Source organism: Tetrahymena thermophila, assembly GCF_000189635.1.
Source record: "Tetrahymena thermophila SB210 genomic scaffold scf_8254659, whole genome shotgun sequence".
NCBI lineage: Eukaryota > Ciliophora > Oligohymenophorea > Hymenostomatida > Tetrahymenidae > Tetrahymena > Tetrahymena thermophila.
The window spans coordinates 1,336,519-1,360,047 of NW_002476426.1; the positions used below are offsets into that span (position 1 = coordinate 1,336,519).

Genomic DNA, 23,529 nt, shown 5'->3' on the forward strand with positions numbered 1-23,529 from the left:
TTAAAATCTTTTTATAAAATGGTTAAATTAGGTTAAAGTCAGAAGTGTCAGTGTATAATATATAAAATTAAATTGTTAATAAAAATTAAGATTATTTGTTTTTTGGTAATTGCAAATGATAAAATAAATAAAAGCATTAAAAATATCTTAGCAATTTCGATATTAGATTTACATTCTTTTTGATTATTAATTAATTAATTAATTAATTAGTTTTTTGTCTCTCTATTTTATATATATTCCTAAAATAAATTATTATCAATTCTTTAATATATTAATTTCTAGAAGAAAAAGTTTTTATTTATTTAAACAATATTTTATTAATTCATAGTTTTAGACTTAATTTTACTTACGTTAGTTTAAGCGAATGGATAAAATTGAGTACTCACTTTATAAAGTTTGTTCTAAAATCATTGCACATACTCAAAATGAACTCCCAACTTAGCAAAATGTTCACGACAATACTTAAGCAAAAGATTTGTATTAATCTATTATTTAAATTATTTTAAGTTCAAAAAGAGACTAAATAGATAATTAAAAATGCTACATTTAACAAAATATAATTGTATTAATATGATAAACTCATTAGTGGTATTTTTATGAAAAAAGATGTGATTCCGTTATGCTAAAATTTAATGAATTCGATCAGCTTTTCGATAGATTAACAAATATTGTTTAATATTTGCAATACGATTAGCCTGAAGAGAAGAAAATGATAGTATACTATTCGATAGTTTATTTTAATTGATTTAAATAAAAGTACTATGAGCGAAATAAAATAAAATATATTGTTTGCATGTTTATAATGCAGATAGAGCATTTAAACTAGCTTTTTTATTTTATTTTAAAAGGATATTGAGAGATAGATTTAAGAACATCAAAATGAAATTTGGAATTGTGGTGAAAATTTAAATAAACTGCATCACGAATTCATTAATAGTCCTTGGGTAAATATGGAAAGTGTTAATTTAATGTATGGAAGAAATGGTTAAGTTAAAATGGAGTTATTGGATGGGTATAATTTAGGGATGGACTGTAATTTTAATTCTTTTAGGCTTAAAAGATATCTTAATTATTTTTATTTATAACATTTAAAAAGACAAAACTAAACAATAGGAGAAAAAACATTTAATGAGAAAAAAGCTTTTAAGCATGAAAAAACCTCCAAAAGTAGATAAAATAAAGTAGTTTTTTGTTTTTGCAATCTGAAAACGTAAACATTTTAATGTATTTAATTAAATGCAGGCTTAAAGATGATAGATGTATTGTGAAAACAGATATATACTAAATAAACTATGATTTAATTTATGACTAAGAAACTGATACTTTCAATTGGAAAATCCCTAGAACAAAGGATATTTAGATATCTGATAATGGTTTATCATATTTGTAAAACTTCCTAAAAGTAAATTTTATGTTTGACAAAAAAAATATTGATTTCTTCTCTTTTTTTAAGGATGAAAAAAGTAAAAAGGATATTTAAACTGCTTTGGATCAGGTTAACAAATCTATAATTCAATTAAAAAAAGAAATAATTGCTTAGACTAAAGAAAGAAAGAAGCGCTAGTAATTGTTTGAAGCTAAGAAGGAGGTGTAGGAAGACCTTATTAAAACAGAGCACTTCAATGTTAAATAAGAGGCATAATCTTAAAATGTAAAATTAGAACATTATTCGTAACCTATGAATGTGAAATCCGAATATAAAGGAAATGATGCTTTAGCTGAAGATAGTAATATTGAAGAAGAATACAACTACTAGATACTTTGCAATAAATATGAGATGATGGTTTCTTATGTATTTTGCTTTATAGATTAGAAAATTAAAACCTTATTCTCAGATTAAGTTTTGGAGATTTTATAGAAATAGGACAAAGAAAACTTACAAAAAAAATTTGGGCCAGAGGTTGTTTATCTTCAAAAAAAATCTGACATTAAAGATGAATTGAAATTCAACTACGTATAGATTCGTTTCAAGCCTTAAACTGCGATGCTTTAAACTGTCTTAAAATAGGAGAATTTGATCAAAAACAAAGCAGAAAATAATATCACATAAACATCAATTTTCATAGAACACATTTCTTACGACACTAATACCTACTATTAATTTATACTTTCCTAAGAGAAAATTAATTTTTATCGTTAAATTAGAGCTAAATCTCATTAAGAGCAAAAGGAAATTATTGAAAAAATACAATATTATAAACCAAGCCAATTAATTAAGGAAAAAATTAACTATAAGAATTTAATTATTTAAGAAGCTATCAAAAATGATTTGCTTCCTAAATAAAGTTTCTCTTTAACACCGTTCGATACTATTTACATTAAATCTAATATTACCCTCAGCTAAATTGACTCTACTCTACTGAGGCCTTTCATAAATTTGGAGGACTAAAATTAAATTTAGGTGGATTCTTTATTTTTAATTCATAAACCCAAAGAATGTAAATTTTAATTTTGTTTTTCTTTTATAAATCAATCAATAAATAATAGTAATAATTTAACCAGAAAATGTAGATAATCCTTCAAACTCTGATAACGTGAGTTATTTAAGAGTTGTGATAGGAGATAAAATAGATTTAGAAATTATACTCTAGTAGTACAGAGTAATCATGCTTTAGCAATTTTTTATTTCAAACTATAAGCTAAGCTAGAGTCTGCATGATGAAAATTCAATGCATTTAGAAGTTTATGATGAATAGTAAGCTAGCAACATGGTTTTACTAATTAGACAAAAAAGATAGTTATATGATGAGGACATTAAATAAATTAGTATAAACAAAATATAAAGCAAGTATTTAACCCAAGCTGTATTTTAGCTTTAAAATCATCCTCTAATAAAAAACATAATCTACTAGGTCTTGATTTGTGTTAGGATAACCTGTAATTTTGGTTAATTATTATGCTAAATAAATGTTTTAACTATTTATGTATTGTAAAGGTGATGACCTAGACAGTAAAGACGATAAGGAGATATACTAAATAATAATACCATATCTGACAGATAAGCAGCACTACATAATTTATAATAGTTTAAACGAAGATATTATTGAATTAGATTCATAAAAGGAGCAAGAATTAGTAATGATTAATTTTTATAAAATAAAGTAAAATAAAAAACATATTTATTTATCTTTACTATTAAATAAAAAGGATGAATTGATATAGGATTTGCAAAGAAAAGAGCATATTATTTAGAGTATTTTATTCCAAAAATATTTTTATTTAAGTTTTATTTTAATTAAAAGATTTTGTAAACACTGTTTATATAGCACAAGCTGTTTAAAAAAATATTTTGCACTCCTAATTTAGAGCAATAAGTTAGGAATAAAACAGCGACTACAGTTAAATTACTATTGAGTGTAGATTAAAAGATGAGTTAAATTCAGATAAGCCAATTAAAATTTACATATAAAAAAACTTTCATATAAATTTGGAATATAACTTTGGTGAATTGAGAAACTAATGCAAAACAGAGGGTAAATAAATATAATATTTGCTGCATTCTTGATTATTTATTTTTTAATTTATTTAATCATTTATTTCAATTAATATTTACTTTCATATTTTTAATTTATAAAAAAATTAAATTGGTTTTTTAAAATATTTATTTTTTTTTTAAAAACAAATTGCAGAAATACCGAGAAACTAAAGTTTATCTAGCTTCTACAAACAATTCACTTTTAATTTAGATTTAAATATCTAAAAATCATTGAAAGATATATATTCCAGGTATAATTACTTGAGTGATGATAGAACAAGGATTATAAAAGAATTCCTCAAATTGAAAATTTCAAATGATGAATGGTTTACTCAACACAATTTGAAAACTAGACCTGAAACTATTGTACATCACCCTAATTAGCAACACACAGGAAGTAATTAAGGTATATAACAAGGAATTAACGGTTAATAGAATGGTTTAAATCATTATAATCAATAAAGGCCAAATTAAAACCAATTCTAAAATAATTCTATATAGTAATAAAATAACTCTTAGGGTTTACCAGCAAATCAGTAAGTAGTGGGTTAAGGAAATCATTAATAATCTGGAAATCAATAACGCCCATATGCTTAGAATTCTAATTTTAATCAATAATAATAACCCTAATAGTCATAACCTGGGACATAAGTTTAATAAAATGGAGCTATGAATAATAGTTATGGTTAGCAAACAGGATAATCTACCTAAAGAAATCCTTAACAGTATTACTAAAATTAATAATAGTATGGAAATAATAATTACAATAATTAAGCATAATAGCAATAAAATCCTAACTAATAAGGTGTTGGCTAGTAATCTGGTGCAAATAATTATGCTCACATGAATGGAGCTTAGAACTCTTCGTATAACTAGTAATAATATTAAAATTACCAACCAAATAGTAACAGACCTAATTGAAATGAATGCGGAAAATATGAGAAATAAAATATGAATTTTGAAAGATAGCAATTAATAATTTTTTAAAATGTGAAAAGATTTATATAACTATTTTAATTAAATAAATAATAAAATTACTTATTTAATTTTATATCTATCTATCTGTTAATAATTTATTTTTTAAATAAATACCAAATTGCATCAAATCAATTATTTATTTATTAGATCATCTAATTTTCTATTTTTTTTTTCTTATTTCAGCATTTGTTTATTTATATTAAAGAGTATACTTGTTTCTTTGCTTATATATTGCTTACATATTAAAATTGATCTTGAAGAATAAGCATTTTAGTATTTTAAAAATAAGGAGAGATATTATTGATATTTAATTGTATTTGGTAATAATGTATCTTTTTTAAAAATGGATTTTCATACATTTTATTAAAAACATTATAAATTGGTATAAAGGATTCAAAAATGCCGCTCGCTTTTTATTTTTATTTGATGTTAAAATAAGATTTGTCTTCTTTTCTTATTTTCTTTCTTTTTAAAAAGGAAATTGGTAAGATATACCTATAAACATATATACTTAAAAAAGTAATCAATTAAATTCAAAGTAAAGAATTTAGATAGAAATTTTTTAGGATAATTGCTCAATAATAATAAATACACAATATAAATTAGGAGCATTTTTAGAATTAAAGTTTAGGTGAGTATTTATAATAGCGTTTTTTAGTAAAGGAGGACTATGCAATATAGAGGAGATTTGAGAAATGTAAATAATACTTTATCAATAAGCTTTTGCTCACTTTATTTCATATGCAGACATACACTAAGTTCATATCAAATAAAAAAATTATTATTTTTCATTTTGTGCATCCAAAATCAAATAAATAGCATAATATTGGAAAATAATTTTATTCTAAAAAGCTAATAAATTTTCTAAAAATAGAATAGCGATTTACTTTCCTATTTTAGTCAATCACTTTTGTTTAGCAATCCTTAGAGGAACCCATTAAATGTTCAGTAGCAGTAAAATTACCAAGATGAGTCAGCCAAAGGCTAATAATAAGCATCGCCAATGTAATATTAAAATAAATGTTAGACACTTAAGGATAAGCTAAAACTTTTTTATGTAAATTCTTAAATAGTTTAAATTTAGAGGTAGCAAATCTTTGCATAGGGAGAAGGGATTACCCTTTTACAACAGGTCAAGAGTATGAGTAGCCACATAGTAAACTCTTTTTACAATTATTAAGCTGATTAGCAAATTAACATATTAATTCCTTTAATTAAGCAAAAGCTTAGATTTTTGAATAATATTATTTTATGATATAGAAAACAACTAAGAACATTTATTAAGAAAAAAACTACTTTCTTTGAAATTGCCTGACTATACAAAAGTGCAAATGTAATTTATAATTTAAATGGATATTGATATTGCTATTTTACAGCTAAAGAATACATTAAATTTAATAAAATTAACTGTCTAAAAGATCATGCTTTTTAATTATAACTAAAAGAAAAGACTAGTAAATAGTGTTCTCCTCCGATATATATAAAATCAGAATTGGATTAAAATTTTATGATAATGGCAAGATTATTTTAATGACATTAATTTAAAATGGGATTTAGCTTAAGAAGAGGGGATATTTAGCCCAAATTTAGTTCAATTATGTATATTTTTCTCTTGATTTAAGTATAGTATAAAACATCTATCTCGTATTTTTTATTAAATAAAGTAATAGCTTATTAGTGATGTGACACATATTTGCCTTACTGAAATAGAGCCACTTATTTACAGTAATTATAAAAGCAATTTTGAAAATTATTACCTATGCTATTTAGATTACCTAATCAGGGCTTAGTTTTCTGCATAAATACTTTAACAATTAGAAGAAAAGGTATCTATCTATCTATTTAAAATGCATATTTTATATTCTGAAAGAATTATATTTCTTATGTTTTTGAGGGTTGTTAGGAAAATACTGACTGATTTTTTTAATAAAATAGTTTAAGCAATAAATACTTTTAGGCAAAAAAGGAATTTTAGATGTATTCTTAGGTTAGCTTGAAGAAAATAATTAGTTAATTAGAAGATTAAGTATAAAGGTATAATGCTTAATGGAATTTCAATAGAATTTAGTAAAACTTAGAAATTAAAGCAATTAATAATATATCACTATCCATTATGAGTACGTTATTTACAACACTCAGCACTACAGTTAATTTATTGAAAGAATTGAAAGAGATCATAAAAGTAATAGCTATCAGGCATTACAAGAAAAATTAAATAGATTATAGAAGGAATTTTTCAATAAAAATTTTGTTTATGGAAATGAAAGGAAAATATCTTTTTCGAGCTATTAATTTATAAGGAGAAAAGAATAGATACAAGATATAGAAAGAGATTATAAAAGACTACTTGATTACGAGTAAATTATGAGTTCATTTAATCCTCTCCATCTAACTGAGTAGCAACAGCATCTTTAAAAAACTATAGAACTTTCATAAAATGCTAAACTAAAATACCCATTACATTTTTTCAGGTCTCCTGTAGACATCATTGATGTATGGAGCGATTTGAATTTTACAGAGTTTGAAAGCATTAAAAATGGCTACACATCTTTTAATGCGCCTTAATCAAATAACATACAGTCTGAAGATTTGTTAGTTAAGCAATAATATTTAAAGGCTAAATTCACTCCCTTTTTAAAACTGGAAAACTATGATCCATAAAAAATAAACGAAAATGCAATATTTTCAGTTACAAATGGAGAAAATTAAAATTAAAGCTCCTCTTTGAGTTTAGAAGGTAAATAAATAAATATCTATTTATATAAAATTATTTTATTTTTTAATATTTTTTTAGAATAAAGCTATTAATATGTGGCAGAGAGTTCCTTAGAGTAAGAAATCGATGCTAAAAAAGCAATACAATAAAAATATCATTTATACAGTTTATCTTCTCATGTAGTCTTTAATCCAAAATCTTGCCTTAAAAAAATGTAGGAATATTAAGCTACTTAATTCATGTATTTATTTTTTGCAAACAACAAAGACAACGATTATCCTACATACAAAACTTTAGACACTGAATGGGGATCTCCAGAAAATTTCTCCCCTTTACCTTAATATAAAAGATAGCTATTATTTTTTACAAAATTGTAGCATGACTTTTCTTAAAACTAGATATCAAAGACTTCTCAAAATCATCATCATATACCTTATTAAAATATACAAAACTTAAAAGAAGAATAATCAAAAACCATCTTAAAAACATTTTTGCTTGAAATAAATCAACTTTTGAACAAAAAAAAATGTAGAGTACCTTTTATTATTTGCCTTAGATCTTTGGAAAACGATTACATTGAGAGAGTAATAATATCATTAATAAGTAATAAAAAGAATTTCAATTAATAAATAAATAACCTAATTATTTTAACTAATTAATATAGAGGCAAAACCTGTTGAATACTTGCTTTTAGTTCCTATCATAAAAAGTGGCAAAATTCAATTTCATATTTACATAACTCACCATAAAATTCAGCATTAACTTTCCATGGAAGATAATGCATATTTGGTAATTTAATTGCTAATTTCAGAACGTTATATTGATTGGTTGTTTTTCTATTAATTATAGCTATAAATTCTCTAAGATTTCAATTATCACTCCAAGTAGTAGCTTCTAAGTAAATTTTTAAATCGTTCAATAGGTTAAAAAGATTAATCTATTTTTAATGTTAAAAAAGATCTCCTCCATTCTATCATGATTAGCAGTGTTATACAAAATTCCTTGCTAAAAACATCATTTAAATTTATGTCTTTTTAAAGAAATTTAGTTTAAAATTAAAATAAATCTTATGAATTTAGCTTGTGCATCTCATCTTTAATTAAAATGATCAAGCAGCAGAAAGAATTTTAAATTGAAATTAAAGTAGATCCTGAAATACCTTTCGACATTTAATTCAATAACATAATAGTAAAAGATTCTCTCGAACCACCAACAGAAAGCCATATTATACAATATTTTAAAGGTAATTAATTAGTTTTACTATTTTCTCTCTCTTAGTTTAAAACCTTAATTTGAATAAATTATTAACCAAGATTTAGTTCGAATTCCCATGATTTATTTGATTATCTAAAATGCAAAAATCACAAATATTTTATAAATAATTAATTTATATTAATGGATTAAAGGGATGCTAATTAATGAGGATTTTAGAATATTAATTATTTTATTAAAGAAAATTAAATAAAATCATTTTGTTTAATCAATTTAAATTTTTATTACCTATTTAATTTTACATTTTTCAAATTTTAATAAACAAAAAAAATAAATAAATATTTAAATGATTTAATAAGTGAATTGAAAATATTTTTTGTTTAAATTTAGTTCTTAAAGAAAACTAATTCGAAACATGGGTTCTATAACTGATAGAACTCTTCCTCTAAGATACTCTAGAAAGTATCCATGAAAGAACATAAATGATGTATACAGATGATACTTAATATTATAGACATGAAATTTAAAAGCTTATTAACATTGATGAATCTGATTTGAAAAAAATTCCAGAACTGGATAATGTGGTGAAAGATAAGTATTTTCCACAAATGTAGATACCCTTACCATAACATTTTAATTTATAGCATCAGCAAAATTAAAAGCTTAGTGGTACTGTTAGAAATTTTTAAAGAGCTTATGCTTAAAATTAAATTCCATATGCAAGGTCTCCTAACCAATCTAATCAGCGCAATCAATCAGGTAATCCATATGAAAATTTAACATTACAGTAACAACAGTCATAACCTCGTCCATATCTGCCATAATAAATGGTAAATAATGCTGGAATGAACCCCATACCTTAAATAAATCCCTCCTAAAATCGCCCAATATAAAAAAATTAGCTTTACCAATAATAACAACACTTATAACCTAATCACACTTTAAACCCTCCAGTAAACCAACAAATCCCTAGGTAAAACTCATAGCAACCTTTGCATCCTCAAAACCAAACTTTAGTACCCCCAGTATAAAATCATAGAATTAGATAAAGTTCTTAGTCTGGCTCTATGAATCAAATTCCTTCATAATAAAATTCTAATCCAAATTTAATAGTCCCTCCTCGCTCAGCCCATTAATAAGCTCCTTAACCAGGAGCAATAGTTTAACCACATGTCCCTTAAATGCACTAGCAAGTCCCTATTCTTCCTCCTCACCTATAAAAATAAGACTAACAAATATAAAATCATAATAATAATTTAAATCTACCTCACTAATAAGTTTAATAACCTTCTTTAATCACATAAAATAGTAATTCAAATCACCCTAATATATAGCCACACATACAAAACCCATAATATAATTAATATATGAGTGGCGGAATACAATAGTAATAATAAATGCCAATGCCTCCAAGTGGGGGAATACATACACATTAAATTCAAAATATTCCTCATTAATAACCACCTATATCAGGAGGAGGAATCTAGCCATAAATAAACAATCCTTAATAAAATATATAGCCCTCACCTTCATTTGATCCTAACATAGGACCTAATGCCTATTAATAACATCAGCCTTCAGGTATGATAGGCAGATCTAATCATCCCATAGCACCATAAAACTATTGAAAAAGATGAGAAACAATCCAAAAATTTTAAAAACCTATTTAAAAAATTTTTTTCATAAATTAGTTATATGATTATATTTCCCAAATCTTCATATCTTTCTTTACTTAATTATTCTATAAATGTAAATGAGAATAAATAATTTAGTTTAAATAAATCAGCAAATATTTATACTTTTAAATCTTCTTATCCCTAAACATTCTGATTGTATTCTATCCATATTATCAAATTAATGAAAGTATAATATTTTTAAAAAAAATTCAACTCAAAATAACTAAGTATTTTATTTACTTCAAAATAAATAAATAAATAAATAAATAAATAATTGATAAAAATGAACACAATACCTTCAAATTTTTCAAAAAATAAATATTACCTTAAGTTTACATATTAACATATTTAAAATTTTTCTTTTTTAGGTTTCAAATTACTTAAATATTTATTTTTATAAAAATAAAAAAATCAGAAAAATTTTTAAGTTAGTTTAAAAAATAAGGTATATAATTAAGATGAACAAAAATTTTATTTAAATAAATAAACTGAATTTATAGTTTGAAAGGTTTTAATTTTCAAAAAAAAAAAATTATTATTTATTAAAATGATTTAATTTTTTCTTTTACTGATAGTATAGTCGCATCCATCATATTTTTATACCGTTTTTCAGAATGACATTCTTATAAATTAATTAATTGAATAATTAAAAATATTGAAAAACGAAATGAACAAACATATTTCATTCAATAATTTATATAGTATTTTTGGCAAACAATTTGATCAAAATCTAAGATATTGCTTGTGGTTATAAACAAGAAACAATTTACTTATTTTATACTATAAACTATCAAACGCTACGCAAGATAATACTAATAAACCTTTAGCATATATTTAAAGAACATTGATTTTATTCTAATAATGATTAAGTTCAAGAATAAATTAAACTTTGTATTGATTGGTTTGATTCTCATTTTTTATTTGATTGGAATTGTAGAATCAAAAAATAACAATGGGAAGCATAAAACTCAAAAATCTTTCATTTAGTAGAAGAATGTCTTAAAAAAAAAAATTTACTCAATTCCTTTAACTAAAAAGCTTCCCTCATAAGAATATCAAATCGAGACTCTAAATATTTTGAAAGAGCATCAAGCTTTACTTTTGTAAATGAAAACATTTTCTTATTTAGAAATGGATTCTAATAAGCAAATAGTAAAAAAATAAAAGCAATTCAACAGTTTTTTGCAAACAGATTTGAAAATGCTAAAATAAAAGCAATCTTTAGAGCTTAGAAATAGAGATAATTCTTTTTTTACTGGAAGAATAGAAGTAGGAAAATAGCCTTTTGATGTTATTTTCGATACTGGAAGTGCTTTTGTTTTTATAAATAGCGACTATTGTGCAGAATGCATGCAAGATCATCACTATTACACTGAAACAAAAACTTTGGAAGAAACTAATTTAGACATCACTGTTTAATTTGGTACTGGTTAGTTATCAGGTCTTTTAAGCAAAGATATAATAAGTCTAGGAGAAATAGAATTAGAAAAAGGTGTTTTCGCATAGATTACTTAGCAAGATGGAAGCTTATTTAAAGTAATACTTTAAAGTTTCAATACTAAATTTATGAATATTCAATTATTAAATATATTCAAAATATTTAGTTTTGTAATAAATTTTAAAAATATATAATTAGTCTCATTTTGATGGTATTGTTGGTTTATCTGCCCTAGATTTATCTGAAGAATCCCCTTCTTTACTATCATAATTAAATAATTCTGGACAACTAGAACATAATGTAGTTTCATTCTTCTTAGAAAGAGACGAAACTGGTTCTTAAATAATTCTAGGAGGAGTAGACAAAGACAAATATGATGGTGAAATTTAGTACCATCCAAGAATTGATGAGACTAATTTTTGGACTCTCCCTTGCAAATAAATTAAGGTTGGTAATGAGGATACAGGTTTATGCTCTGAAAGCAACATTTGCAGATTAATTGTAGACTCTGGTACTTCTTTGTTCACTGGTCCTCATGATTCAGTTGCAGTTCTCTTGAGTAAATAAATTAATATATTTCTTTCTTTCTTATATTTATAATATTTTAATTTAGATAAGTTAAATAAAAATGAAGAAGGTTGTAAAAATTTGTATGATTTGCCTACAATTACGTAAACAATAAAAATCAATTAAAATATTTAAATTAACCTCATTTTATGAAAAAAGCTTTGTTGTTGAAGACTCTGAATACACAGTTTATCCTAATGAATACATAATAACTTCTACAATCACCCATAGCGATCCTTTTTATGAGCATTCAGATATTGATATAATAGTTGAGTGCATGGTTTCATTTTATGGGCTTTAAGTTAATGATCAAGGAGGTAATTATTTCATTTATTCTTTAAAAATTTTAAAATAAAAACTAATTATTTATTAAATTAATTTCAATTTTTATTCTCTATTCTAATTTAGAAAGTTAAAATACTTGGATTCTTGGAGATGTTTTTATGGGTAAATATTATACTGTTTTTGATAGTGAAAATAAAAGAATAGGATTAGCTAAATCTATAAACTATGCATCTTATATTCACTGAGAGTTTGACTAATAGACATACATGATCATATTTTATCTGTTTATATTTCTTAAAATATTTGCTAAAAATAAATATTTTATATTAGTAAGAAAAAATGTTTACACATAAAAACAATTTAATTAATTACTTTATTTTGGCCTTATAATATCCTAAAAAACTAATTAGTTAGTTAAGTAATCTACTTATTGAAAGTAGTTAAAATGTAAAAAAAATCAAAAAATAAATTTTCTCATAAAAAGATATTAAAATTATTTATGATAAATAAAAATTTAAGTTTTATTTATTAAAAAAAATATTTGAAAATTTAATGTAAAATTATTAAATTTAAAATAATTTTTATATTAATTGTAAAATCCTAATAAATGGTGAATTATATTTTAAACTGAATTTTTTAATTTTGTAAGCTAACATTAAATATAAAAACTGTAAATAAAATGTGAAATGATTAGATAGTTAATATTGCGTAATGTATATCATTAAAATAGATTCTTTAATCAAAAAAGAATTATTAAATTAATAAATACCATCTAAATTACAAATAGAAATTTTAAACTTGTAAAAATAATTAATTTATTAAAGTAGCTGTTCGCAAAATATTGACAAAACTACTAGAAAGCAAAAATGGATCTGGTTCCTTTTATGAAGGATGATGATAAAGAAAATAATAGTTTTACTGAATCATCATTTGATTGCCCAATATGTCTAAATATACTTCTCAGACCTGTAACTTTAGTTTGTGGACACAAGTAAATATCTTTTTTTAATTTAAAATAATAATCTCATTTAATTATTAGATTCTAATTATTTTTTAATGAAATAAAAGTTTTTGTGAGTAGTGTATTAAGAATGAGTATTTCTCAAATCTTAAATAATAATGTCCTGTGTGCAGAAAATTCATTTTAGTTAGTTTAAGAGTAAATTTTTAATCATTTAACAACATAACATTTAAAGAATCTTTAAAAATATAGATTATTAAAGTAAATTTAGTCTTAGACTTATTTATAAGGGAATATCACAAATTCAACAAAGTAAGATATTAAAATTGATGGAAGTTCTTAATAAAAATTTTACTTAAAATCTCATATAATTTTTATTTGATTGAATTTTAATACAAATTTAAAAATATGAAGTTAAAAAACTAAATTAGATTACAATTATAAATAAGTGAGTGGAATTGTCAAATAATTAAATTATTATTTTATAATTAAAGGAATATTAGCATAGACGAAACACTTATTATGAATATCTTAAATAGAAGAAACAAAACAAATTCTACAAATTTCTTCATAAACTAGGCAAAAAGCTTATAATCATAGTTACATATATCAGAAAATGTATACCTTTTATCACTCTAGGTAATATCTAAAATATATGTGAATTATGAAAAAATTTATTTATTTTATAAATATAAAAGGTTTTGCTATATTTTTGCTCTATCTTATTAAATACCAACTTGGAAAGATAAATATAAGAAAGATAGAAGCAACATACACTCAACAACTTAATAAAATCTTTAGTTTGATTAAAAGCACAAATAATTTAACAAAAGAATTAAAACCATAACCAAACACAGAACTCAAGATTGATACTCCTCCTGTTGATGGAAATAGTAAAAGTACTGGAAATGCAATAGACTTCTAAAACTTAATATTTTCTAAATTAATAAAATACTTATTTACTAACTACATAAGACTTTCATTGCCAATCGGAGTATCATGAAAAACTAATCAAAAAACTAAATAAATTTTCAATTAATTCTTTTAAAATAATCTCTGTAAAAAAAAGAGTAAATAAATAAATGGTTTGTTTATATTTTATATAAGATAAATGTTTATATTTTAACATGAAACATTATTTTTTCATTTATATGCTTATATACTTAATTATATATTATTTTATATAGCTTATTTAGTTATATCTTATCATATAATAAAATGGTTATTTTATAAGTACATTAATTGAGTCAGTTAAAGTCAATTTTTAATTATAAGATTTTTTTAAATTCATAATTTTGAATTCATCAAGTTAATCCATTAATTAGATTGGCTTTATAATATAATTTTATAAAGGATGAGAGGCAGATGAAACATTTTCACAATTTAGTTTTGTATCATGATTTGCTTTTAAGGGTCTATTTACTTATATTTTGCTTTATGATTATTGGACCTAAAGGTGTGAAGAATATTTCAAAAGTGAATTTTTAAATATAAAGAGAACTTTTAGATGATAATTAATAAAAATAATTGTTTGATTAAACAATAGCTCTTTTACTTTTTAAATTTATTTGGAGTATTATTTCTAGAGAGAGAGAGTAGAGTGAGGTTAAGAATTTGCAAGTAATTAAATTTTTGTCATGCATACTCATGCTAATAAAAGTGAGTATTGAATGAATTTATTTATTTATTTATTTAATAATAGTGTGAGGAATTTAAATATCTATCGATATATTTATTTATTTATTTTAGATAATTTAGGTTTTAATATAATTTAAAATTAATAGGATACATGCATGCATGTATTTATGTATGCACTAAGTAAGATGATTAAAGTTTCAATGCTTCAGAATTAAATGCTTCAAGTAGATATAGGATTTTGGATAATTAATTAATTAGGATTTTCTATTATTCAATTTACCTATTAATTACCTAATCAGCCAGATTAATTAAATGAGTTACTATTGTTAAAGTTTGATGACATATTTGTAGATTGATTAGATGGGAAAACAATTCTTTAAATGTGAACTCTATCTGAATTCATTTTATTGATTTTATATAATTCTCCAGGATTGAGCATCACTGGCTACTGGAATCTATAATTATTTCTTAACCTATACCTATTTAGATTAGATGTCTAACTCCCTTCTCTTTCATTATGAAAATAATTATTATCACTTTAAATATTACTATACCTTCCTAAACTACTATTGCTTCTATTACTTAATATATCAATTCCTTGCATATTTTACTAATCGTTTTAATCATCTGTCTAACTTTTTTCTTCTTCATCTTCCTCATCTTCATGATATCTTTGTAAAATTCCAATAAAATTTTTATTTTTATATAAATATGATATTCCAATAATTAATTCAATTATGATTTTCATTTTTTGTCATTTAAATGTAAAAATTATTTTAAAAGTTAGTTCAAAAAAAATGTATTTTCGTTTAAATATTAGATGATTTATAAAGAGTGGTTTAATTTTAATACAAATGTTCTTGGAATAAATAAAATGAATGAATTTTTATATAACTAATTAAAATCTTTACACTTTTTAGGTGTCGCTGCCTATATCCCCAAGCATCATTCCTATGTCTTAGTTTTATTTAAAGTAATGAAATAGATTATTATTTTGATATGTAATTTTACCCATCAGCATCCTTCCTGCTCTATCTAAAATAGGAGCTAGCTGAGAACTCATTACATTTCTCATTTTAGTAGAATAATCTACTTCTTATTTCTCATTAGAAAATCTTACGTTGTTATTATGCCTATTTAATTCAATCAGCTTAGAATTAACATTATTTAAAAGAGAACATGTGTTAAGTAAAATGTCATCAAAATTTAATCTCTCAGGTATTTCGCTTTTATCTCCATCTATATCACTTATAGGGTACGGACTCATTGATAGACTTCCTTAGCTTTGAACAGTATGAGTCCTAAATAAGGCAATTCTATCACTTTTTATGTCTATCCATTCATCCCATCTTGTTCCCCATCCATTATAGTGGATATATACTTTTTATTCAGCCTCATTAATTTTAATGATTTATGCTTCAAGCCATTGATTGATAGTATCTTTAACATCGACCCATTAGCCGATTTTGAATTATCTCTTTGAAAAATCAAAAGATTCTACATACTATTGCTCTATTCATTAATTTTATCAAGTTTATTTTGATATTTAAAAGCTTTTAAAGGCTTACTTTAAATTTAAGATTCATTGTTATTCATCGTATTCATTAGCACCTCAATAGACTCTTAATTTTACTGTATTGATTCTTGCATTTAATCTTTTTACAAGTAGATGTAGCCTTTGTATATACAAAAAGATATTTTAACTTTGCTTTATTTCCATATATAAATAATATTGCTTTAATTTTCTATTATACTTGCTTAATCAATCAATCAATTAATCAGTAAAAAACATTAGGTATTTATGCAAAAATTATTAATAATTGCTGAATTTCTAAAATTTAAAAGTAATTAAATTAAAGCAATTAAATGTATAATCTTTATTTTTTTGTTTGTTTGTTTACCTTATGTTCTCTATTGCAAGTATCTTTTTCTCTAATTCTACTACACAAGCTAGATATGGTCTAATAAAAAAATGTATTTTTATCTGATATTCTATTCTAATAATAATATTTTACTAAATTGCCTAATAATATCCTACAAGACTTCTAAATCAGATAAAACGCTCCCTTCATCTTAATTGTCAGGTTGGTTTGATTGATGAGATTGGGATTAAGTCTCATCTTCAGAATCTAGTTTTAATTTAAAAATAATTTCACATTTAAAATACTCCTGGTTGCTCATTTTAAATTGAAAAATTATTTACTAATGTTAGGTCTTGCAATTAAATGAATTACGTGCCCATTTTCAATCTTTAAATTATATTGATTTAAATAAATTACAAAATTATTACTTAAAAGAACTAAATTAATTTGTTAATCCATATACCTAATTATCTTTAAGAGTTTAATCATCACGCAGGTATCTACCAGAGAATATGAGTCTTTATTTATCGATTGGAATATTTAGTGCCTTTTGTTTTATAATTTAAAATTATTGATTATTGTTGCTATTTTGAAAGGACGGATTGATTAGTATCTTAAACTAAAATGCTTATAAATCTATTTATTACTTATTCTACTTCTTCCTTTAAATATTTGATGGTGTCTGAAGCACGCATATTTAATTTATGCATTGAATTGTCTAAAAGCTTCAGTTTAATTTCTATTTTCTCTTCCATTTGATTTCCTATTGTTTGTTCTCTTTCTTTAGCTAGATTGATTTTTTAAGTACAACTTTTTGAATAGATGGAATTTATCAAATTTTATTATAAAATAATACTTACTAATCGAATGATTCTAGTTTTTCTCTTAAGAAAAGTTTTTTAAAAGTTTTTTTTTTTTTTTGAAATGGAATATATATTCTATTTACTTAAAAAAAATATAAAATCTCAAGCACCAAAATTACAAATATTTTATTTTACTCAAAAAATTTTTAAGTGAATAAAGATGAAAATTATTTTCATGACACAATTTTGAATAGAATAAATTTATTCATTTTAAACTATTAATTTACAGCCAAGCACAAAAATTTTAATTTATTAAACCAATTCAATTGAATTCAATTTGTTTTAAAAATTACTTTAAATATTTATTTTACAAATAATTCTTATTTTAAAATTATAAATTCTTTTTTAGTAAAACTTAACTATTTTCTTCTTTTTTCAAAACGCATAAAATAAAAAAATAAATATCTAATAAATTTAAAAAAATATGTAAAATTTCTACTATTTCAACACAAAAAAAAATTATTATTTCTAACAAATAGCAATAAGTCTTTAAAAGTTAATTTAAGAAAGATTTTTTTTAGTCTTTGCTAAGGAAACTTAATAAATTTAAATATTTATTTTCAAAACTGAATAAAATACTTTTTTAATTTTTAATTTTTTAATTTAAGTGATAAACTATATAATATACAAAATGATTTAATCTAAAACCTATATCAATCTACAAACATCAATTTTAATAATTTAAAAAAAAAAATATTTTTGAAATGCAAAAACATACGAAATATGTATGCAACTACTATAATCTCTTACATTAGTATCTAAAATAATTAAAAAACTATTTGTTATATAAAATTTATTTAGCAATTTTGTTCATCTTGATGGGTTTATAATCTCAACAAACTGTAAAAAGCCATTTTCATAGCCTATTGACAACTTATTCATTTCAGGAGATAGTGATAATTTAGTAATTTTACAATTTTAGGATTTGAGTTATTAGTGATTTTTAGGAAAATTGACATTTTGCAAATTTTAATCTAGTATTACAACATCAGAAGAGAAATTATTATCAATAAGAACGAAAAATGAATTAATCTTTGGATTAAATATTATTTAATTAATTTAATCAGATAAACTGATTGAGTAAACATATTACTAAGTGAGATGATGTATGTTCCACAAAATTATTTTATTTTTGCAGTGTAAGCTGAGCAGAAAATGTAAAAATTAGTTTCTTTTTACAATTTAGATAGAATTTATATGACCTAAAGTTTAACAATTTAAAGTCTAGAGAAATTAATGGGTTATTTTACTAGTCTCATCATTAATTTTAACAAGATATGAATTTATGCTTTTAAAGCCTGCCTAGAAAAGAATACTTTTTTCTTCATAAAAGCAAAGATCAGTGTCACTAAGAATGTGATCTATTGTATATACAGGATTTTCTTAAACAATATTGTGAAAATTTTCTTCACTTTGACAAAAATCTTTATCTTTCAATTTGTACTACCAAAATAAGAGCTTGTTATGGCCATCTGTTACGATTATGTCTAATGTACTTAAATAACTCCAACAGTCAATGGCCAAGTACTACTAGTTTTTTATAATTTATTCTAAGGTAATTTACTATTCTTATTCAGAGTATTTACAGACTACTAATTAATTATTATTATTCAAAAAAATTAATAAAGATTTAGAAGTGATAAAACTGACTTAAGAAATAGATTCCTCCCCAAAATCTATTTTTTCTATCAAATTATCCTTTAGTATTTTTTATTCATCAACTTACTGGCTGTTTTCTTTAACCTTGGTAAATTCATCTAGTAAAAAAAAGTTATTTAGTTTTGTAATATACGCTTTCATATCACAAGAGATACTCATGTGATTACAAGAATTAAAAAAAACTAATTCGTTGATTGATACTGTATGTATTTTTCCCACAAATTATGTTTGCAACGAAAACAATACACCTCCAACTTTGAAGCAGCTGTCTGTGAATTCTTCTTAAAATTCACTGATATCTTCCTCTATTTATTCTTGTTAACATTTTTTTTCTTCAATTTTCTTTAACTGCCTAAATTTTTTGAACTAAGTTATAATTTTTAATTACTTTTATAGTATTTTTTCCCTTTAATGTTTTTGAAATTCAAGTAAAATTTTTTTATTATTCTCTTCATTTTGTTTGAATAACTTTTCTTCAAAACTTATGTTTTAGATTTCCTCTTCTACTGAGCTATGATTTTTTTAAAAATTGATATTATCATTTTCTTTTTAGACTGTTTATATTAGATTTGAGGTGTTTTCATCTATTTTTTTAGTTTTTATACTTTCTTATAAGCTGTATTTTTTGGAAATAGTACTTTTAGGCTTGCTTGACTTATCTAAATTAATTAAATGGTCTTTTTCTTAACAGTCAACTTTTTCATTATCTAGAAGGTTATTTAAATTTATCACCTAAGGATTAACTATTTTTAGTTATTTTGATGGCGGATTTTGCTAAAGCTAATAATTCTTATCTCCAATTTTTAAGTCCTTTTACTTAGTAGTACTATCAAGAGTATTGAGCTTTTTACAGTAAGTTTAACCTTATTGATTTTGAGTAATTGTTACTTCATTAATTTTTTCTTGTTATTCCTATTGTAATTCATCAAAATCAGTTTACAATTTCAAGTTCTGGCTTTTTGTGAATATCTAAGGCTCAAACTCTTTTATTTAATTAAAATTTGTAGAAATTGTGCTTGAATTCATATTTGTATTAAAGCTCTATTTTAATTTATTGTCTTTATCTTCAAATGTTTCCATTTATTATTTTCCCTGATTTTCATGATCTTGCTACTACATTTGTAAATATAGAGCTGAAAAGTGCTGTAAATTGACTTTATTTTACACTTTATTTACTTAATTGCCAGTTAGATAGAAAGTGTTCTATTAATTACCACTAAATTTAATTTACATATTATTACTTCTATTTACTTGCAAATTTTTAGATTAAAGATTTTGGTTCTATTAAAATCGCTTTTCATTTTGCTCTAACAATTATTAATTTGAAATGTCTTTTTTTTTACTTTTTTCGATAATACAGGGTAGGATTTTTGCTTATTTAGACTCAAGTAATTTTTATTCATAGTATTAGTAATATTCTATTCTTAGAGATTAATTTCGGTTTTCCAGTAATAACACTTGCTGTATTTCTTTAAAGTACACAAAATCATCTAACATGAGAGAAATTCTATAATTAACAACAAAAATCAGTAATTAACATAAATGTAAAATAAAATAAAAAATGAAATAAAATAAAATTAATTAATTCATTATTACCTCCTAAGATTTGATTAAATTATGAATTCGAAGGTACATTCCAGTTTTTAATTTAAAGAAAATTTCACATGTTTCAGCTTTTTGCCCAAAAATGAATTTACTGAACTCAAAATATTTAGCATTTATTAAACTGATTTTAAAGTATCTTTATGTCCCTTTCTGCACAACTCTACAATTTCATCATACTTATTTTAGACTATTTGATTGACTTTATTGAGAGAGTCAAAAAAGACTTTTAAACCTTCTTCTAAAAATTCTTTTTCAGTTACCTTGTTTATACAGTCTGCTACACTAGCATATTTACTGTTAATATTATAAATTAGAAAAATCAAAACAGTAATAAAATAATACAACTTTATTCGTAAGTAAGATTTGTGATTTTTTAAACTTAAATGTATCCAGTAAGACTTAGTAAATAGATAGCTATAGCTAACTGGTAACTACTGGTTATATTTCTTTTATAACGCGCATTAAAATAAAATTAAAAAAAAAATTTTTTTTTTTGACTGAATGGATAATTTCAAGCTTATAGAAATAGAATATTTTTCACCAAAATAAATTAGAGTGATATTAAAAATACTTAAATAAATTCAAATAATTTATTTTTTAATCCTGTTTATTTAGTAATTTTAATGAAAAGATTAAATTAGCTCTCTAGCATCTTTGCTAAATTAGGTCAGTAAGATTATATAAATAAATAAAAAAATAAATATTTGAAAATATTAAATACCTTAGTATATCTTTTTATAAAATTCTTTTCATCTCAGGAAGATATTATTCTACAAAGCAATATTCAAGTAGTGTGTGGTTCAAAATTTTAAATTATTCAAACACATCAGGTAGAATTTCATGTTATTTCGAGTGCTTACTTTGAATTACGGAATCTAAAGATTGCCTATTCAAGGCCTATGACAATTCAGTTTTAATGATTTTCTTTATATATGAAATAGTTTACTTACGAAACACTATAAATTTGTTTATAAATTTACTTATTAATTAATAGGTTATTTTGAATATCCATCAAAATTTGTATGCTTGAGTATTTTTTTTATCTGCTTCTTTATTTACAAAATAGGATTTCCACTCTTTTTAATTGTGATAATTCTCATTTTCAATAGGTTTTATATCTTAACAACTAACTTAATTAACAAATAAATCTTATATTCAAGAACAATTTCGAATCTCAAAAGCACTTTAAAAATGAAAATATCTTTCCAATATTTTACCAAAATAATGTTTGTTTAATGTGTTTTTTAAACTCAAAAAACCCTCCTTTAAATAAAAAATGATAAAAAGATAAATTCCAAATATAAAATTATAATTTTCTTTCTATAAAATAGAACTAGAATAAATCTGCTTCAAAAAACATGCATGAATAAACAGAAACAATTCAGGTAAATTATTATGCAAATTTAATACTTAAATTAGTAATAAGAAATAAAATTTTTGTTAATAGAGGGTAGTTTTCTATAATTTCTTTCGATAATATAAATAGGATGTAATAAAATATCATTTGTTTATATCTTTGCTTATAGAAGAAGATTTTTTTAGTTAATTTTTTTTTTTTTGTTTAAAAAGCAAATAATTAAATTTCAACAAAATATAAACAGGAGAGTAAATAAATTTAAATGAGTGAATAAATGTGCGTGTGTGTGTAAGTATATTTAATTAATATCTCCAACATTTATATTACAACAATTACTCTGTATTTAAATGCATACAACTTGTTCAAGCACTGTTATATAAGATAATCTTATTTTTAGAGCTTTTTATTAATTTTCTATTTTTAAATCTAAAAATTATTGCTTTTCCTATACTTTGAGTAAATTAGAAAAATTTTATAATTTAATGATGTTAAAAATTATAATTATTTATTACTTTTAAATATCGTGATGAAAGAGAGGGTTAGGCAATAACTTAGCTTCAAATAGATTGTAGATAGATGAAAGTATTTAATGGAACAATATTTTATAATAGTATGAGTGAAAATTTTGATCACTTTTACATTAAATAATATTTATATTTAACATTTTAAAAATAAACCTAAATTTAGAAATAAAGATTAGTTAGAGAAATGAAATTCAAGGCTCTTTGCATTTGTAAAGCAAAGAGATGTTTGCTTTTTAGTAGTTAAAAATTATCTATTTAAATGAGCTATATTATTTTTTGTAAATTATAATTTAAATGGAATTTTTAATTTATTTATGAATACTTCCTTAAAAAACCTCCATGCTTAAATTCCATCAGAACTATTCAACATGAATCAAAAAAAAGAAAATAAAAGAAAAATTTGATTCATTATTCATAAACTTTTAGGCTTATTATTATGCCTTAATACCTTTATATTTTTTTATTTAACTCAAATAATCAAGAAAAAAATTAATGAAATAGTTTGTTAGTTGTTTTTAATTCAACCTTTTTAATTTTTTAGTGCGTTCAAGCTTTCTTACTTGCTTGATTAAAATTTAGTTAAGAAAATATGCGAACTTATAAAATCCCTACTTCCTTTATTCAAATATTTTGCATTACTTCTTTGTTCAATGTCAATAGAAGAAGTTTGTTATGAAAAATTTAAGCTTTTGGCAAAAATTTTGTGCATAAAA

At 22.8% G+C, this 23,529-nt stretch overlaps 6 protein-coding genes across 6 annotated transcripts; 4 read left to right on the forward strand and 2 right to left on the reverse strand. All coding sequences in view use genetic code 6, as the record gives it.

The window, feature by feature from the left end:
- Positions 1 to 262: 262 nt before the first annotated feature.
- On the forward strand, positions 263 to 4,396 carry TTHERM_00052180 (hypothetical protein; the record flags this gene model as incomplete). The annotated part of the gene is made up of 11 exons (XM_001014914.3): positions 263 to 477; positions 607 to 715; positions 849 to 1,032; positions 1,097 to 1,181; positions 1,243 to 1,402; positions 1,454 to 2,438; positions 2,488 to 2,877; positions 2,936 to 3,075; positions 3,148 to 3,193; positions 3,243 to 3,473; positions 3,630 to 4,396. The coding sequence occupies exons 1-11, from the start codon at positions 365 to 367 to the stop codon at positions 4,394 to 4,396; spliced, it is 3,210 nt and encodes a 1,069-aa protein (XP_001014914.3). The 5' UTR covers positions 263 to 364.
- Positions 4,397 to 5,039: 643 nt separating this feature from the next.
- On the forward strand, positions 5,040 to 10,009 carry TTHERM_00052189 (hypothetical protein; the record flags this gene model as incomplete). The annotated part of the gene is made up of 12 exons (XM_001471279.2): positions 5,040 to 5,150; positions 5,328 to 5,458; positions 5,527 to 5,609; positions 5,714 to 5,786; positions 5,899 to 6,052; positions 6,118 to 6,279; positions 6,389 to 7,190; positions 7,248 to 7,772; positions 7,834 to 7,958; positions 8,019 to 8,067; positions 8,128 to 8,412; positions 8,772 to 10,009. Exons 1-12 carry the CDS (start codon positions 5,124 to 5,126, stop codon positions 10,007 to 10,009), a joined length of 3,654 nt encoding a protein of 1,217 aa, XP_001471329.2. The 5' UTR covers positions 5,040 to 5,123.
- Positions 10,010 to 10,918: 909 nt separating this feature from the next.
- Positions 10,919 to 12,592, forward strand: TTHERM_00052190 (eukaryotic aspartyl protease; the record flags this gene model as incomplete). Its single annotated transcript, XM_001014915.3, has 5 exons — positions 10,919 to 11,593; positions 11,694 to 12,054; positions 12,109 to 12,166; positions 12,222 to 12,379; positions 12,471 to 12,592. 5 exons carry the CDS (start codon positions 10,919 to 10,921, stop codon positions 12,590 to 12,592), a joined length of 1,374 nt encoding a protein of 457 aa, XP_001014915.1.
- A 621-nt stretch (positions 12,593 to 13,213) lies between these two features.
- TTHERM_00052200 (zinc finger, C3HC4 type (RING finger) protein) lies at positions 13,214 to 14,311 on the forward strand (the record flags this gene model as incomplete). Its single annotated transcript, XM_001014916.2, has 5 exons — positions 13,214 to 13,338; positions 13,416 to 13,506; positions 13,561 to 13,620; positions 13,803 to 13,947; positions 14,007 to 14,311. 5 exons carry the CDS (start codon positions 13,214 to 13,216, stop codon positions 14,309 to 14,311), a joined length of 726 nt encoding a protein of 241 aa, XP_001014916.2.
- A 930-nt stretch (positions 14,312 to 15,241) lies between these two features.
- Positions 15,242 to 17,563, reverse strand: TTHERM_000052209 (ubiquitin-like Rad60 SUMO-like protein; the record flags this gene model as incomplete). The annotated part of the gene is made up of 9 exons (XM_012797409.1): positions 15,242 to 15,617; positions 15,858 to 15,903; positions 15,958 to 16,458; positions 16,515 to 16,622; positions 16,848 to 16,907; positions 16,962 to 17,075; positions 17,150 to 17,195; positions 17,272 to 17,355; positions 17,456 to 17,563. The coding sequence occupies 9 exons, from the start codon at positions 17,561 to 17,563 to the stop codon at positions 15,242 to 15,244; spliced, it is 1,443 nt and encodes a 480-aa protein (XP_012652863.1).
- A 918-nt stretch (positions 17,564 to 18,481) lies between these two features.
- TTHERM_00052210 (hypothetical protein) lies at positions 18,482 to 22,035 on the reverse strand (the record flags this gene model as incomplete). The annotated part of the gene is made up of 4 exons (XM_001014917.3): positions 18,482 to 20,837; positions 20,927 to 21,229; positions 21,657 to 21,859; positions 21,916 to 22,035. The coding sequence occupies 4 exons, from the start codon at positions 22,033 to 22,035 to the stop codon at positions 18,482 to 18,484; spliced, it is 2,982 nt and encodes a 993-aa protein (XP_001014917.3).
- Positions 22,036 to 23,529: the final 1,494 nt, after the last annotated feature.